Raw genomic sequence first — 14,056 nt, 5'->3', positions numbered from 1 at the left:
GGTCCACATAGATACTAGTCATGCTGGTGTAGTTTATAGCTGAGCTGGTTAAACTGTAGTAGGGTCCACATAGATACTAGTCATGCTGGTGTAGTCTATAGCTGAGCTGGTTAAACTGTAGTAGGGTCCACATAGATACTAGTCATGCTGGTGTAGTCTATAGCTGAGCTGGTTAAACTGTAGTAGGGTCCACATAGATACTAGTCATGCTGGTGTAGTCTATAGCTGAGCTGGTTAAACTGTAGTAGGGTCCACATAGATACTAGTCATGCTGGTGTAGTCTATAGCTGAGCTGGTTAAACTGTAGTAGGGTCCACATAGATACTAGTCATGCTGGTGTAGTCTATAGCTGAGCTGGTTAAACTGTAGTAGGGTCCACATAGATACTAGTCATGCTGGTGTAGTCTATAGCTGAGCTGGTTAAACTGTAGTAGGGTCCACATAGATACTAGTCATGCTGGTGTAGTCTATAGCTGAGCTGGTTAAACTGTAGTAGGGTCCACATAGATACTAGTCATGCTGGTGTAGTCTATAGCTGAGCTGGTTAAACTGTAGTAGGGTCCACATAGATACTAGTCATGCTGGTGTAGTCTATAGCTGAGCTGGTTAAACTGTAGTAGGGTCCACATAGATACTAGTCATGCTGGTGGTGATGGTCCCCAGATGTGATGATTTATTCTGCTCTGTTTTATGTACAATCCTTATTTTCTGACTGATTTGAATTTGAAGAGATTTAAGGTTTTCATATTTGATAAAATACAATGTCCATTTCCATGAATCATGATGTCTGGTGTTGATGTAACAACAGGTGGTCTTTTTAATCCACTATCCAGAGTCAGGAACAGATGAAGTTAGGTCTGCTACTGTTCAGTGATTAAATATATATACTTCTGTGAATATATGAACCATTTCCTTCAAAAAATAAACTGCTCACATTCTGGAGATAAACTTTGTAAGGACTGTGTGTGTTTTTGTGTAAATAGTTTCTGAAAAAAGTGTGTCCAGCTCAAACGCTGATTGTTGTTGTAAATGAGGGTTCTAAATGAGGGTTCTAAAGAGCGTTCTAAATGAGCGTACTAAATGAGCGTACTAAACGAGGGTTCTAAATGAGGGTTCTAAATGAGGGTTCTAAATGAGGGTTCTAAACGAGCGTTCTAAACGAGCGTTCTAAACGAGCGTTCTAAACGAGGGTTCTAAACGAGGGTTCTAAACGAGGGTTCTAAACGAGGGTTCTAAACGAGGGTTCTAAACGAGGGTTCTAAATGAGGGTTCTAAAAGAGCGTTCTAAATGTGTGTTCTAAATTGAGAGGTAGCCTGACTGCCATTAGGTACCGAGATGAGATCCTCAGACCCCTTGTGAGACCATATGCTGGTGCGGTTGGCCCTGGGTTCCTCCTAATGCAAGACAATGCTAGACCTCATGTGGCTGGAGTGTGTCAGCAGTTCCTGCAAGAGGAAGGCATTGATGCTATGGACTGGCCCGCCCGTTCCCCAGACCTGAATCCAATTGAGCACATCTGGGACATCATGTCTCGCTCCATCCACCAACGCCACGTTGCACCACAGACTGTCCAGGAGTTGGCGGATGCTTTAGTCCAGGTCTGGGAGGAGATCCTCAGGAGACCATCCGCCACCTCATCAGGAGCATGCCCAGGGGTTGTAGGGGAGGTCATACAGGCACGTGGAGGCCACACACACTACTGAGCCTCATTTTGATTTGTTTTAAGGACATTACATCAAAGTTGGATCAGCCTGTAGTGTGGTTTTCCACTTTAATTTTGAGTGTGACTCCAAATCCAGACCTCCATGGGTTGATAAATTGGATTTCCATTGATTATTTTTGTGTGATTTTGTTGTCAGCACATTCAACTATGTAAAGAAAAAAGTATTTAATAAGATTATTTATTTCATTCAGATCTAGGATGTGTTGGTTAAGTGTTCCTTTTATTTTTTTGAGCAGTATAAATACTACTTTATTCATCTCAATACCAGTACAATATAAATACTACTTTATTTATCTCAATACCAGTAGCCCACCAAGTACAATATAAATACTACTTTATTCATCTCAATGCCAGTACAATATAAATACTACTTTATTTATCTCAATACCAGTACAATATAAATACTACTTTATTCATCTCAATGCCAGTACAATATAAATACTACTTTATTCATCTCAATACCAGTACAATATAAATACTACTTTATTTATCTCAATACCAGTACAATATAAATACTACTTTATTTATCTCAATACCAGTAGCCCACCAAGTACAATATAAATACTACTTTATTCATCTCAATGCCAGTACAATATTAATACTACTTTATTCATCTCAATAACAGAACAATATAAATACTACTTTATTCATCTCAATAACAGAACAATATAAATACTACTTTATTTATCTCAATACCAGTAGCCCACCAAGAACAATATAAATACCGATTGTAAATATGGTATTGGAACTGACCCCGTATAAATACTGAACAAAAATATTAAATGCAACATGCTACAATTTCAAAGATTTTACTGAGTTACAGTTCATAGAAGGAAATCAGTCATTTAAATAAATAAATTAGGCCCTAATCTATGGATTAGACATGACTGGGAATACAGATATGCATCTGTTGGTCACAGATACCGTTAAAAGTTAGGGTTGTGGATCAGAACCAGTCAGTATCTGGTGTGACCACCATTTGCCTCATGCAGCGCGACACGTCTCCTTCACATAGAGTTGATCAGGCTGCTGATTGTGGCCTGTGGAATGTTGTCCGACTTCCTCTTCAATGGCTGTGTGAAGTTGCTGGATATTGGCGAGAACTGGAACACGCTGTCGTACACGTCTATCCAGAGCATCCCAAACATGCTCAATGAGTGACATGTCTGGTGAAGTACGCAGGCCATGGAAGAACTGGGACATTTTCAGCTTCCAGGAATTGTGTACAGATCCTTGTTGACATTATCGTGCTGAAACATGAGGTGATGGAGGAGGAAGAACGGCACGACAACGGGGCCCCAGGATCTCGTCACGGTATCTCTGTGCATTCAAATTGCCATTGATAAAATGCAATTGTGTTCGTTGTCCGTATCTTACCGTACGCAGCAGGTTAGGAGAAAAAAACGTATCAGGTTGTGATAATTAAGTTAAGGTTAGGAAAATGGTCAGGGTTAGCTAAAATGCCCCCCCCAAAAAATATTATATATACTTTTATGTTTCCACACCTCACAAGCTACAGACAACATGGAAAGCGGTAATATGTCTAGATGGGATACAGCTTTTGTCAAATTGACATCTAAGTATATTATATTTTTTTTGGTGTATTTTAGTTAAACTTAACCATTTTCCTAACCTTAACCTAATTATCATAACCTTTTTCTCCTAACCTGCTACGTACGTTCTCCTAAACTTACTACGAAAAGTGATTTTTTTTTTTGTTTGTTGACAAAAGCTGTATCCCATCTAGACTCAAAATCACAGTCCTCCCACAATCCTCTCCTTCCATTTTTAATCCCGACATCCACTGCGGTCTCCACCGGACAAGATGGCGGACAGAATAGGTACGTCGGTTGTCTGTAAAAAAAAAAAAAATAAACGTTTACAGGTTTTAATTTATTTTTTAATTAATCAAACTGACATATTTTCACTTCAGCATTTACATACGAAACATTGTATTTTATTACATTTTAAAAAAAAAAGCCAGTTAGTTAATAATGTTTCTATGTTGTGTTTTTGAAGGCCGCGGTAAATCCATGGTTACGAGTCAAGTCAAGGACTTTACTGTCATGGTCATTAAAACGGACAAAATACAACTTTAAAAACAGCTTGGGTATATTACAAGGAGGAGAATAAGCGAAAAAAAACAAATAGAAATATATATATATTCCCTGACAGTTTCTCTAAAGGGTTGTAAAAATATTCAACTAATTTTACAGCGTTTTGCGTCCAGACGATATGCTAGGTGGCTAGGTATTTAGCCAGGTAAGATAGTTAGCTATATGTCTGTATTTGATTTGATATAATGTGGAATAGGTTTTCTATTTTTTGTTTTCTCATTTCTTTGGGAATAACCTCTGGCTGTTATGTTTTATATGTTACTGTTAAAATAAAAAGTTAGCTAAGCTAAGCTAGTTAGCCTGCAGGACTAGCCTCTTGCAATGCAGTCGGAGTTAGCAACGTTTTGTAGCTTGTCGGCTAATGACAGGCTAACTGGTTATGACAAACAGCCTTGTCTCAACATAACTCCCGTGACTTTGAACTAGCTAACTTTAGCTAACTATCATATATTTCGATATGCTAGGTGGCTAGGTATGTAGCCATGTTAGCTAGCTAAGCTAGTTAGCCTGCAGGACTAGCCTCTTGCAATGCAGTCGGAGTTAGCAACGTTTTGTAGCTTGCCGGCTAATGACAGGCTAACTGTCTCAACGACCCAGACTCAACATAACTCCCGGGACTTTGAACTAGCTACCTATTAAACCTTTTAGTTAGCTTATCTAGAGAACACAGTTTGTCAGTTTACTTATTGCATCTTTGTGAATTATGAGAATTGTACACAACTGGCTCAGGTCTCTCTAGTGAAATGCTAACAAGACATAGTAACCATATAACTTCGTAACAATGAATGCTATCTTCGGTGGTGTGTTTATTGTGTGAGAGGGACGGCAGGTTTGTGTGTGTGTGAGAGGGACGGCAGGTTTGTGTGTGTGTGTGAGAGGGAAGGCAGGTGTGTGTGTGTGTGTGTGAGAGAGAGAGGGACGGCAGGTGTGTATTTATTGTGTGTATACCAGGTGTGTATTTATTGTGTGTATACCTGTGTCCTTAGTTCCCGTGGGTAAGAGGGATGGCAGGTGTGTATTTATTGTGTGTATACCAGGTGTGTGTGTACCAGGTGTGTATTTATTGTGTGTATACCAGGTGTGTGTGTATTTATTGTGTGTATACCAGGTGTGTGTGTACCAGGTGTGCATTTATTGTGTGTATACCAGGTGTGTATTTATTGTGTGTATACCAGGTGTGTGTGTACCAGGTGTGTATTTATTGTGTGTATACCTGTGTCCTTAGTCCCTGTGGGTGAGAAGCGGCTGATGGAGGTGAAGCTGTGTGAACTGGGCTCCTGGATGGGCAAGAGGGACTTCACTCCTAACGGACTCCTCGCCAGCATCCGCAATGGTTAGACTTCTGGGACAGTTATCACACACACACACACACTCCTAACGGACTCCTCGCCAGCATCCGCAATGGTTAGACTTCTGGGACAGTTATCACACACACACACACTCCTAACGGACTCCTCGCCAGCATCCGCAATGGTTAGACTTCTGGGACAGTTATCACACACACACACCTCCTAACGGACTCCTCGCCAGCATCCGCAATGGTTAGACTTCTGGGACAGTTATCACACACACACACACACACACACTCCTAACGGACTCCTCGCCAGCATCCGCAATGGTTAGACTTCTGGGACAGTTATCACACACACACACACTCCTAACGGACTCCTCGCCAGCATCCGCAATGGTTAGACTTCTGGGACAGTTATCACACACACACACACTCCTAACGGACTCCCTCGCCAGCATCCGCAATGGTTAGACTTCTGGGACAGTTATCACACACACACACACTCCTAACGGACTCCTCGCCAGCATCCGCAATGGTTAGACTTCTGGGACAGTTATCACACACACACACACTCCTAACGGACTCCTCGCCAGCATCCGCAATGGTTAGACTTCTGGGACAGTTATCACACACACACACACTCCTAACGGACTCCTCGCCAGCATCCGCAATGGTTAGACTTCTGGGACAGTTATCACACACACACACACTCCTAACGGACTCCTCGCCAGCATCCGCAATGGTTAGACTTCTGGGACAGTTATCACACACTCACACACTCCTAACGGACTCCTCGCCAGCATCCGCAATGGTTAGACTTCTGGGACAGTTATCACACACACACACACACTCCTAACGGACTCCTCGCCAGCATCCGCAATGGTTAGACTTCTGGGACAGTTATCACACACACACACACTCCTAACGGACTCCTCGCCAGCATCCGCAATGGTTAGACTTCTGGGACAGTTATCACACACACACACACTCCTAACGGACTCCTCGCCAGCATCCGCAATGGTTAGACTTCTGGGACAGTTATCACACACACACACACTCCTAACGGACTCCTCGCCAGCATCCGCAATGGTTAGACTTCTGGGACAGTTATCACACACACACACACACTCCTAACGGACTCCTCGCCAGCATCCGCAATGGTTAGACTTCTGGGACAGTTATCACACACACACACACACACACACACACACACACACACACTCCTAACGGACTCCTCGCCAGCATCCGCAATGGTTAGACTTCTGGGACAGTTATCACACACACACACACTCCTAACGGACTCCTCGCCAGCATCCGCAATGGTTAGACTTCTGGGACAGTTATCACACACACACACACTCCTAACGGACTCCTCGCCAGCATCCGCAATGGTTAGACTTCTGGGACAGTTATCACACACACACACACTCCTAACGGACTCCTCGCCAGCATCCGCAATGGTTAGACTTCTGGGACAGTTATCACTCACACACACACTCCTAACGGACTCCTCGCCAGCATCCGCAATGGTTAGACTTCTGGGACAGTTATCACACACTCACACACTCCTAACGGACTCCTCGCCAGCATCCGCAATGGTTAGACTTCTGGGACAGTTATCACACACACACACACTCCTAACGGACTCCTCGCCAGCATCCGCAATGGTTAGACTTCTGGGACAGTTATCACACACACACACACTCCTAACGGACTCTTCGCCAGCATCCGCAATGGTTAGACTTCTGGGACAGTTATCACACACACACACACACTCCTAACGGACTCCTCGCCAGCATCCGCAATGGTTAGACTTCTGGGACAGTTATCACACACACACACACTCCTAACGGACTCCTCGCCAGCATCCGCAATGGTTAGACTTCTGGGACAGTTATCACACACACACACACTCCTAACGGACTCCTCGCCAGCATCCGCAATGGTTAGACTTCTGGGACAGTTACCCCCACACACACACTCCTAACAGACTCCTCGCCAGCATCCGCAATGGTTAGACTTCTGGGACAGTTAACACACACACACACACACTCCTAACGGACTCCTCGCCAGCATCCGCAATGGTTAGACTTCTGGGACAGTTATCACACACACACACACTCCTAACGGACTCCTCGCCAGCATCCGCAATGGTTAGACTTCTGGGACAGTTATCACACACACACACACACACTCCTAACGGACTCCCTCGACAGCATCCGCAATGGTTAGACTTCTGGGACAGTTACCCCCACACACACACACTCCTAACGGACTCCTCGCCAGCATCCGCAATGGTTAGACTTCTGGGACAGTTATCACACACACACACACTCCTAACGGACTCCTCGCCAGCATCCGCAATGGTTAGACTTCTGGGACAGTTATCACACAAACACACACTCCTAACGGACTCCTCGCCAGCATCCGCAATGGTTAGACTTCTGGGACAGTTATCACACACACACACACTCCTAACGGACTCCTCGCCAGCATCCGCAATGGTTAGACTTCTGGGACAGTTATCACACACACACACACACACACTCCTAACGGACTCCTCGCCAGCATCCGCAATGGTTAGACTTCTGGGACAGTTACCACACACACACACTCACACACTCACACTCACACACTCACACACACACACTCACACACACACACTCACACACACACACACACACACACACACACACACACACACACTCCTAACGGACTCCTCGCCAGCATCCGCAATGGTTAGACTTCTGGGACAGTTATCACACACACACACACACACTCCTAACGGACTCCTCGCCAGCATCCGCAATGGTTAGACTTCTGGGACAGTTATCACACACACACACTCACACACACACACACACTCACACACACACACACACACACACACACACTCCTAACGGACTCCTCGCCAGCATCCGCAATGGTTAGACTTCTGGGACAGTTATCACACACACACACACACACACACACACACACACACACACACACACACACACACACACACAGAGTAACATGCTGTCTCCCCCCAGGCCATGACAGATATTACAACAAGTACATCAACGTGAAGAAGGGAGGTATCGGAGGCGTGGCCATGCTGCTGGTTGGATACGTGGCCCTCAGTTACCTCTGGGAGTACGACCACCTCAGTGAGTACTAACCCTAACCCTGGGGGAGTACGACCACCTCAGTGAGTACTAACCCTGGGGGAGTACGACCACCTCAGTGAGTACTAACCCTGGGGGAGTACGACCACCTCAGTGAGTACTAACCCTGGGGGAGTACGACCACCTCAGTGAGTACTAACCCTGGGGGAGTACGACCACCTCAGTGAGTACTAACCCTGGGGGAGTACGACCACCTCAGTGAGTACTAACCCTGGGGGAGTACGACCACCTCAGTGAGTACTAACCCTGGGGGAGTACGACCACCTCAGTGAGTACTAACCCTGGGGGAGTACGACCACCTCAGTGAGTACTAACCCTGGGGGAGTACGACCACCTCAGTGAGTACTAACCCTGGGGGAGTACGACCACCTCAGTGAGTACTAACCCTAACCCTCTGGGAGTACGACCACCTCAGTGAGTACTAACCCTAACCCTGTGGGAGTACGACCACCTCAGTGAGTACTAACCCTAACCCTGTGGGAGTACGACCACCTCAGTGAGTACTAACCCTCTGGGAGTACGACCACCTCAGTGAGTACTAACCCTGGGGGAGTACGACCACCTCAGTGAGTACTAACCCTGGGGGAGTACGACCACCTCAGTGAGTACTAACCCTGGGGGAGTAGGACCACCTCAGTGAGTACTAACCCTGGGGGAGTACGACCACCTCAGTGAGTACTAACCCTGGGGGAGTACGACCACCTCAGTGAGTACTAACCCTGGGGGAGTACGACCACCTCAGTGAGTACTAACCCTGGGGAGTACGACCACCTCAGTGAGTACTAACCCTGGGGGAGTACGACCACCTCAGTGAGTACTAACCCTGGGGGAGTACGACCACCTCAGTGAGTACTAACCCTCTGGGAGTACGACCACCTCAGTGAGTACTAACCCTCTGGGAGTACGACCACCTCAGTGAGTACTAACCCTGGGGGAGTACGACCACCTCAGTGAGTACTAACCCTAACCCTGGGGGAGTACTAACCCTAACCCTGTGGGAGTACGACCACCTCAGTGAGTACTAACCCTAACCCTGGGGGAGTACGACCACCTCAGTGAGTACTAACCCTGGGGGAGTACGACCACCTCAGTGAGTACTAACCCTAACCCTGGGGGAGTACTAACCCTAACCCTGTGGGAGTACGACCACCTCAGTGAGTACTAACCCTAACCCTGGGGGAGTACGACCACCTCAGTGAGTATTAACCCTGGTGGGAGTACGACCACCTCAGTGAGTACTAACCCTAACCCTGGGGGAGTACTAACCCTAACCCTGTGGGAGTACGACCACCTCAGTGAGTACTAGCCCTAACCCTGGGGGAGTACGACCACCTCAGTGAGTACTAACCCTAACCCTGGGGGAGTACGACCACCTCAGTGAGTACTAACCCTGTGGGAGTACGACCACCTCAGTGAGTACTAACCCTAACCCTGGGGGAGTACAGACACTGTGGGAGTACAGACACTGGGGGAGTACGACCACCTCAGTGAGTACTAACCCTAACCCTGTGGGAGTACAGACACTGTGGGAGTACAGACACTGGGGGAGTACGACCACCTCAGTGAGTACTAACCCTAACCCTGGGGGAGTACTAACCCTAACCCTGGGGGAGTACGACCACCTCAGTGAGTACTAACCCTGTGGGAGTACGACCACCTCAGTGAGTACTAACCCTGGGGGAGTACGACCACCTCAGTGAGTACTAACCCTGGGGGAGTACGACCACCTCAGTGAGTACTAACCCTGGGGGAGTACGACCACCTCAGTGAGTACTAACCCTGTGGGAGTACGACCACCTCAGTGAGTACTAACCCTAACCCTGGGGGAGTAGGACCACCTCAGTGAGTACTAACCCTGGGGGAGTACGACCACCTCAGTGAGTACTAACCCTGGGGGAGTACGACCACCTCAGTGAGTACTAACCCTGGGGGAGTACGACCACCTCAGTGAGTACTAACCCTGGGGGAGTACGACCACCTCAGTGAGTACTAACCCTGGGGGAGTACGACCACCTCAGTGAGTACTAACCCTGGGGGAGTACGACCACCTCAGTGAGTACTAACCCTGGGGGAGTACGACCACCTCAGTGAGTACTAACCCTGGGGGAGTACGACCACCTCAGTGAGTACTAACCCTGGGGGAGTAGGACCACCTCAGTGAGTACTAACCCTAACCCTGGGGGAGTACGACCACCTCAGTGAGTACTAACCCTAACCCTGTGGGAGTACGACCACCTCAGTGAGTACTAACCCTAACCCTGGGGGAGTACGACCACCTCAGTGAGTACTAACCCTAACCCTGTGGGAGTACGACCACCTCAGTGAGTACTAACCCTAACCCTGTGGGAGTACGACCACCTCAGTGAGTACTAACCCTAACCCTGTGGGAGTACAGACACTGTGGGAGTACAGACACTGTGGGAGTACAATACCATTCACCTCAAAGCACTGTGAAGGACAATCTGATCTGACGTTAACCTCTCTCCCCCCTCGCTCTCTGTCCCCTCTCTGTCCCCACTTCTCCATTCTCCCTCTCTCCTTCTCCTCTCTCTCTCTCTCTCCCTCTCTTCTTCTCCTCTCAGAGCACGACCGCTGGAGGAAGTACCACTAAGCCCCTCCTCTCCTGACCCAGCAGGGCAGAGCCTGACCTCTGACCCCCTGGCTCCAGCTGTCTGTATTATACCACCGATGTGACCAATAATAAAATATAACTACTTCTAATATTTACATTTGATCTGCTGTGTTTGGAGGTTCATTACAGTGTTTGGATGTTTTATTTGCTAGTTGATATGACTGTGGACATAAATTCATGTTTTGTTAAATGGGGAAACGTTACAGTGAACTCAAATCTAATTTTTATTTGTCACATACACGTGTTTAGCAGATGTTGTTGTCTAGCTCTAACAGTACAGTAATATCTAACAATGAACACATCTCTAAAATAAATGTATAAATATTTTGATGCTCAATGTCACAGTGACAGACTAAGATACAGTATATACATTTGATGAATAATGTATAATTTGTAAACATTAAAATGGCCAGTGATTCCTAGTCTATGTATATATGGCAGCAGGCTCTAATGTGCTGGTGATGGCTGTTTATCAGTCTGATGGCCTGGAGATAGAAGCTGTTTAACAGTCTGATGGTCTGGAGATAGAAGCTGTTTACCAGTCTGATGGCCTGGAGATAGAAGCTGTTTACCAGTCTGATGGCCTGGAGATAGAAGCTGTTTAACAGTCTGATGGCCTGGAGATAGAAGCTGTTTAACAGTCTGATGGCCTGGAGATAGAAGCTGTTTACCAGTCTGATGGCCTGGAGATAGAAGCTGTTTAACAGTCTGATGGCCTGGAGATAGAAGCTGTTTAACAGTCTGATGGCCTGGAGATAGAAGCTGTTTACCAGTCTGATGGCCTGGAGATAGAAGCTGTTTAACAGTCTGATGGCCTGGAGATAGAAGCTGTTTAACAGTCTGATGGCCTGGAGATAGAAGCTGTTTAACAGTCTGATGGCCTGGAGATAGAAGCTGTTTAACAGTCTGATGGCCTGGAGATAGAAGCTGTTTATCAGTCTGATGGCCTGGAGATAGAAGCTGTTTATCAGTCTGATGGCCTGGAGATAGAAGCTGTTTACCAGTCTGATGGCCTGGAGATAGAAGCTGTTTAACAGTCTGATGGCCTGGAGATAGAAGCTGTTTTTCAGTCTGATGGTCTGGAGATAGAAGCTGTTTATCAGTCTGATGGCCTGGAGATAGAAGCTGTTTACCAGTCTGATGGTCTGGAGATAGAAGCTGTTTATCAGTCTGATGGCCTGGAGATAGAAGCTGTTTACCAGTCTGATGGCCTGGAGATAGAAGCTGTTTACCAGTCTGATGGCCTGGAGATAGAAGCTGTTTAACAGTCTGATGGCCTGGAGATAGAAGCTGTTTTTCAGTCTGATGGTCTGGAGATAGAAGCTGTTTATCAGTCTGATGGCCTGGAGATAGAAGCTGTTTAACAGTCTGATGGCCTGGAGATAGAAGCTGTTTAACAGTCTGATAACCTGGAGATAGAAGCTGTTTATCAGTCTGATGGCCTGGAGATAGAAGCTGTTTAACAGTCTGATGGCCTGGAGATAGAAGCTGTTTAACAGTCTGATGGCCTGGAGATAGAAGCTGTTTATCAGTCTGATGGTCTGGAGATAGAAGCTGTTTAACAGTCTGATGGCCTGGAGATAGAAGCTGTTTAACAGTCTGATGGTCTGGAGATAGAAGCTGTTTAACAGTCTGATGGTCTGGAGATAGAAGCTGTTTAACAGTCTGATGGCCTGGAGATAGAAGCTGTTTAACAGTCTGATGGTCTGGAGATAGAAGCTGTTTAACAGTCTGATGGTCTGGAGATAGAAGCTGTTTATCAGTCTGATGGCCTTGAGATAGAAGCTGTTTTTCAGCCTCTCTGTGTTAGTGATGCCTGTTTAACAGTCTGATGGCCTGGAGATAGAAGCTGTTTAACAGTCTGATGGCCTGGAGATAGAAGCTGTTTAACAGTCTGATGGCCTGGAGATAGAAGCTGTTTAACAGTCTGATGGCCTTGAGATAGAAGCTGTTTTTCTGTCTTTCGGTCTCAACTTTGATGCACCTGTACTGACCTCGCCTTCTGGATGATAGCAGGCTGAACAGGCAGTGGCTCGGGTAATAACAAAGAACAAATGTGTGTGCCTGAGGGGAAATTAACTTTCATACAGCCAAAAGGGGTGAGAAATTACACCCATATCAGAGGACAATTTGCACTAATGTAAATAAACATAGATGATGGAACATATTCCCTTTAGCTGACATGATGAACCACTAAGGGGACATAAATATTTACCATCTAAACCATGTGTGACCTCTCACCTCTCTGGCTGTAGAAGTGTTCTTCCTAACCAGTTCCTCAACAGCTCTCTGACTGAGCTCCACCCTCACTGGGTCTTCAGAGGAGAGGAAGGCTGAGGAGGGATGGAAGGATGAATGGATCAGTCAGTCAATAAAGTGTAGAGCTGCTGTCTATGCTGTCTGACAAAATCACTATTTTAGTAGTTCATTAAAGTAAATAAGGCTTTATGACTGCTGAATACCAACTATCAATCACTTAGATCATGTATTTTCAGGTAGACACACATCCTTGGGACGTCCCTAGCCCATTGAAGTTGACATTTAAAATGGTTAAGGTAGGGGTTAAGGTTAGGGTTTAGGGTAGGGATGTCCCAAGGATCCCAGATAGCATTGACCATTGTGCATTCTTCTGTCTCTTTTACATAGCAGGTGATGGGTTCTGACTTCTGAACTTGAAAATATTAAATATCCTTATTATGTGAAATTGTATGAAACAATAATGTATGTTGATGCTAATATGATGTACAATATTCCATGATGTTTCTATATGATAACAATAGAGTAATATATTTAATATGATGTACAATATTCCATGATGTTTCTATATGATAACAATACAGTAATATATTTAATATCATGTACAATATTCCATGATGTTTCTATATGATAACAATAGAGTAATATATTTAATATGATGTACAATATTCCATGATGTTTCTATATGATAACAATAGAGTAATACATTTAATATGATGTACAATATTCCATGATGTTTCTATGTGATAACAATACAGTAATATATTTAATATGATGTACAATATTCCATGATGTTTCTATATGATAACAATACAGTAATATATTTAATATGATGTACAATATTCCATGATGTTTCTATATGATAACAA

At 45.5% G+C, this 14,056-nt stretch overlaps 1 protein-coding gene across 1 annotated transcript; it reads left to right on the top strand.

Annotated features, from left to right (window-relative positions):
• The first annotated feature begins 3,438 nt into the window (after positions 1 to 3,438).
• LOC123734128 (ATP synthase subunit f, mitochondrial-like) lies at positions 3,439 to 11,033 on the top strand. The gene is made up of 4 exons (XM_045712864.1): positions 3,439 to 3,565; positions 5,067 to 5,174; positions 8,165 to 8,281; positions 10,882 to 11,033. Exons 1-4 carry the CDS (start codon positions 3,550 to 3,552, stop codon positions 10,908 to 10,910), a joined length of 270 nt encoding a protein of 89 aa, XP_045568820.1. The 5' UTR covers positions 3,439 to 3,549; the 3' UTR covers positions 10,911 to 11,033.
• Positions 11,034 to 14,056: the final 3,023 nt, after the last annotated feature.

This window comes from Salmo salar, unplaced genomic scaffold, assembly GCF_905237065.1.
Source record: "Salmo salar unplaced genomic scaffold, Ssal_v3.1, whole genome shotgun sequence".
NCBI lineage: Eukaryota > Metazoa > Chordata > Actinopteri > Salmoniformes > Salmonidae > Salmo > Salmo salar.
This window is presented reverse-complemented; position numbering and strand designations above follow the sequence as displayed.

Excerpts from the sequence above, each read along its gene's own strand:
- LOC123734128 (XM_045712864.1), top strand. Across the intron at positions 5,175-8,164 it reads CCTCGCCAGCATCCGCAATG|GCCATGACAGATATTACAAC; the intron begins GTTAGACTTCTG and ends GTCTCCCCCCAG. Across the intron at positions 8,282-10,881 it reads CTGGGAGTACGACCACCTCA|AGCACGACCGCTGGAGGAAG; the intron begins GTGAGTACTAAC and ends TTCTCCTCTCAG.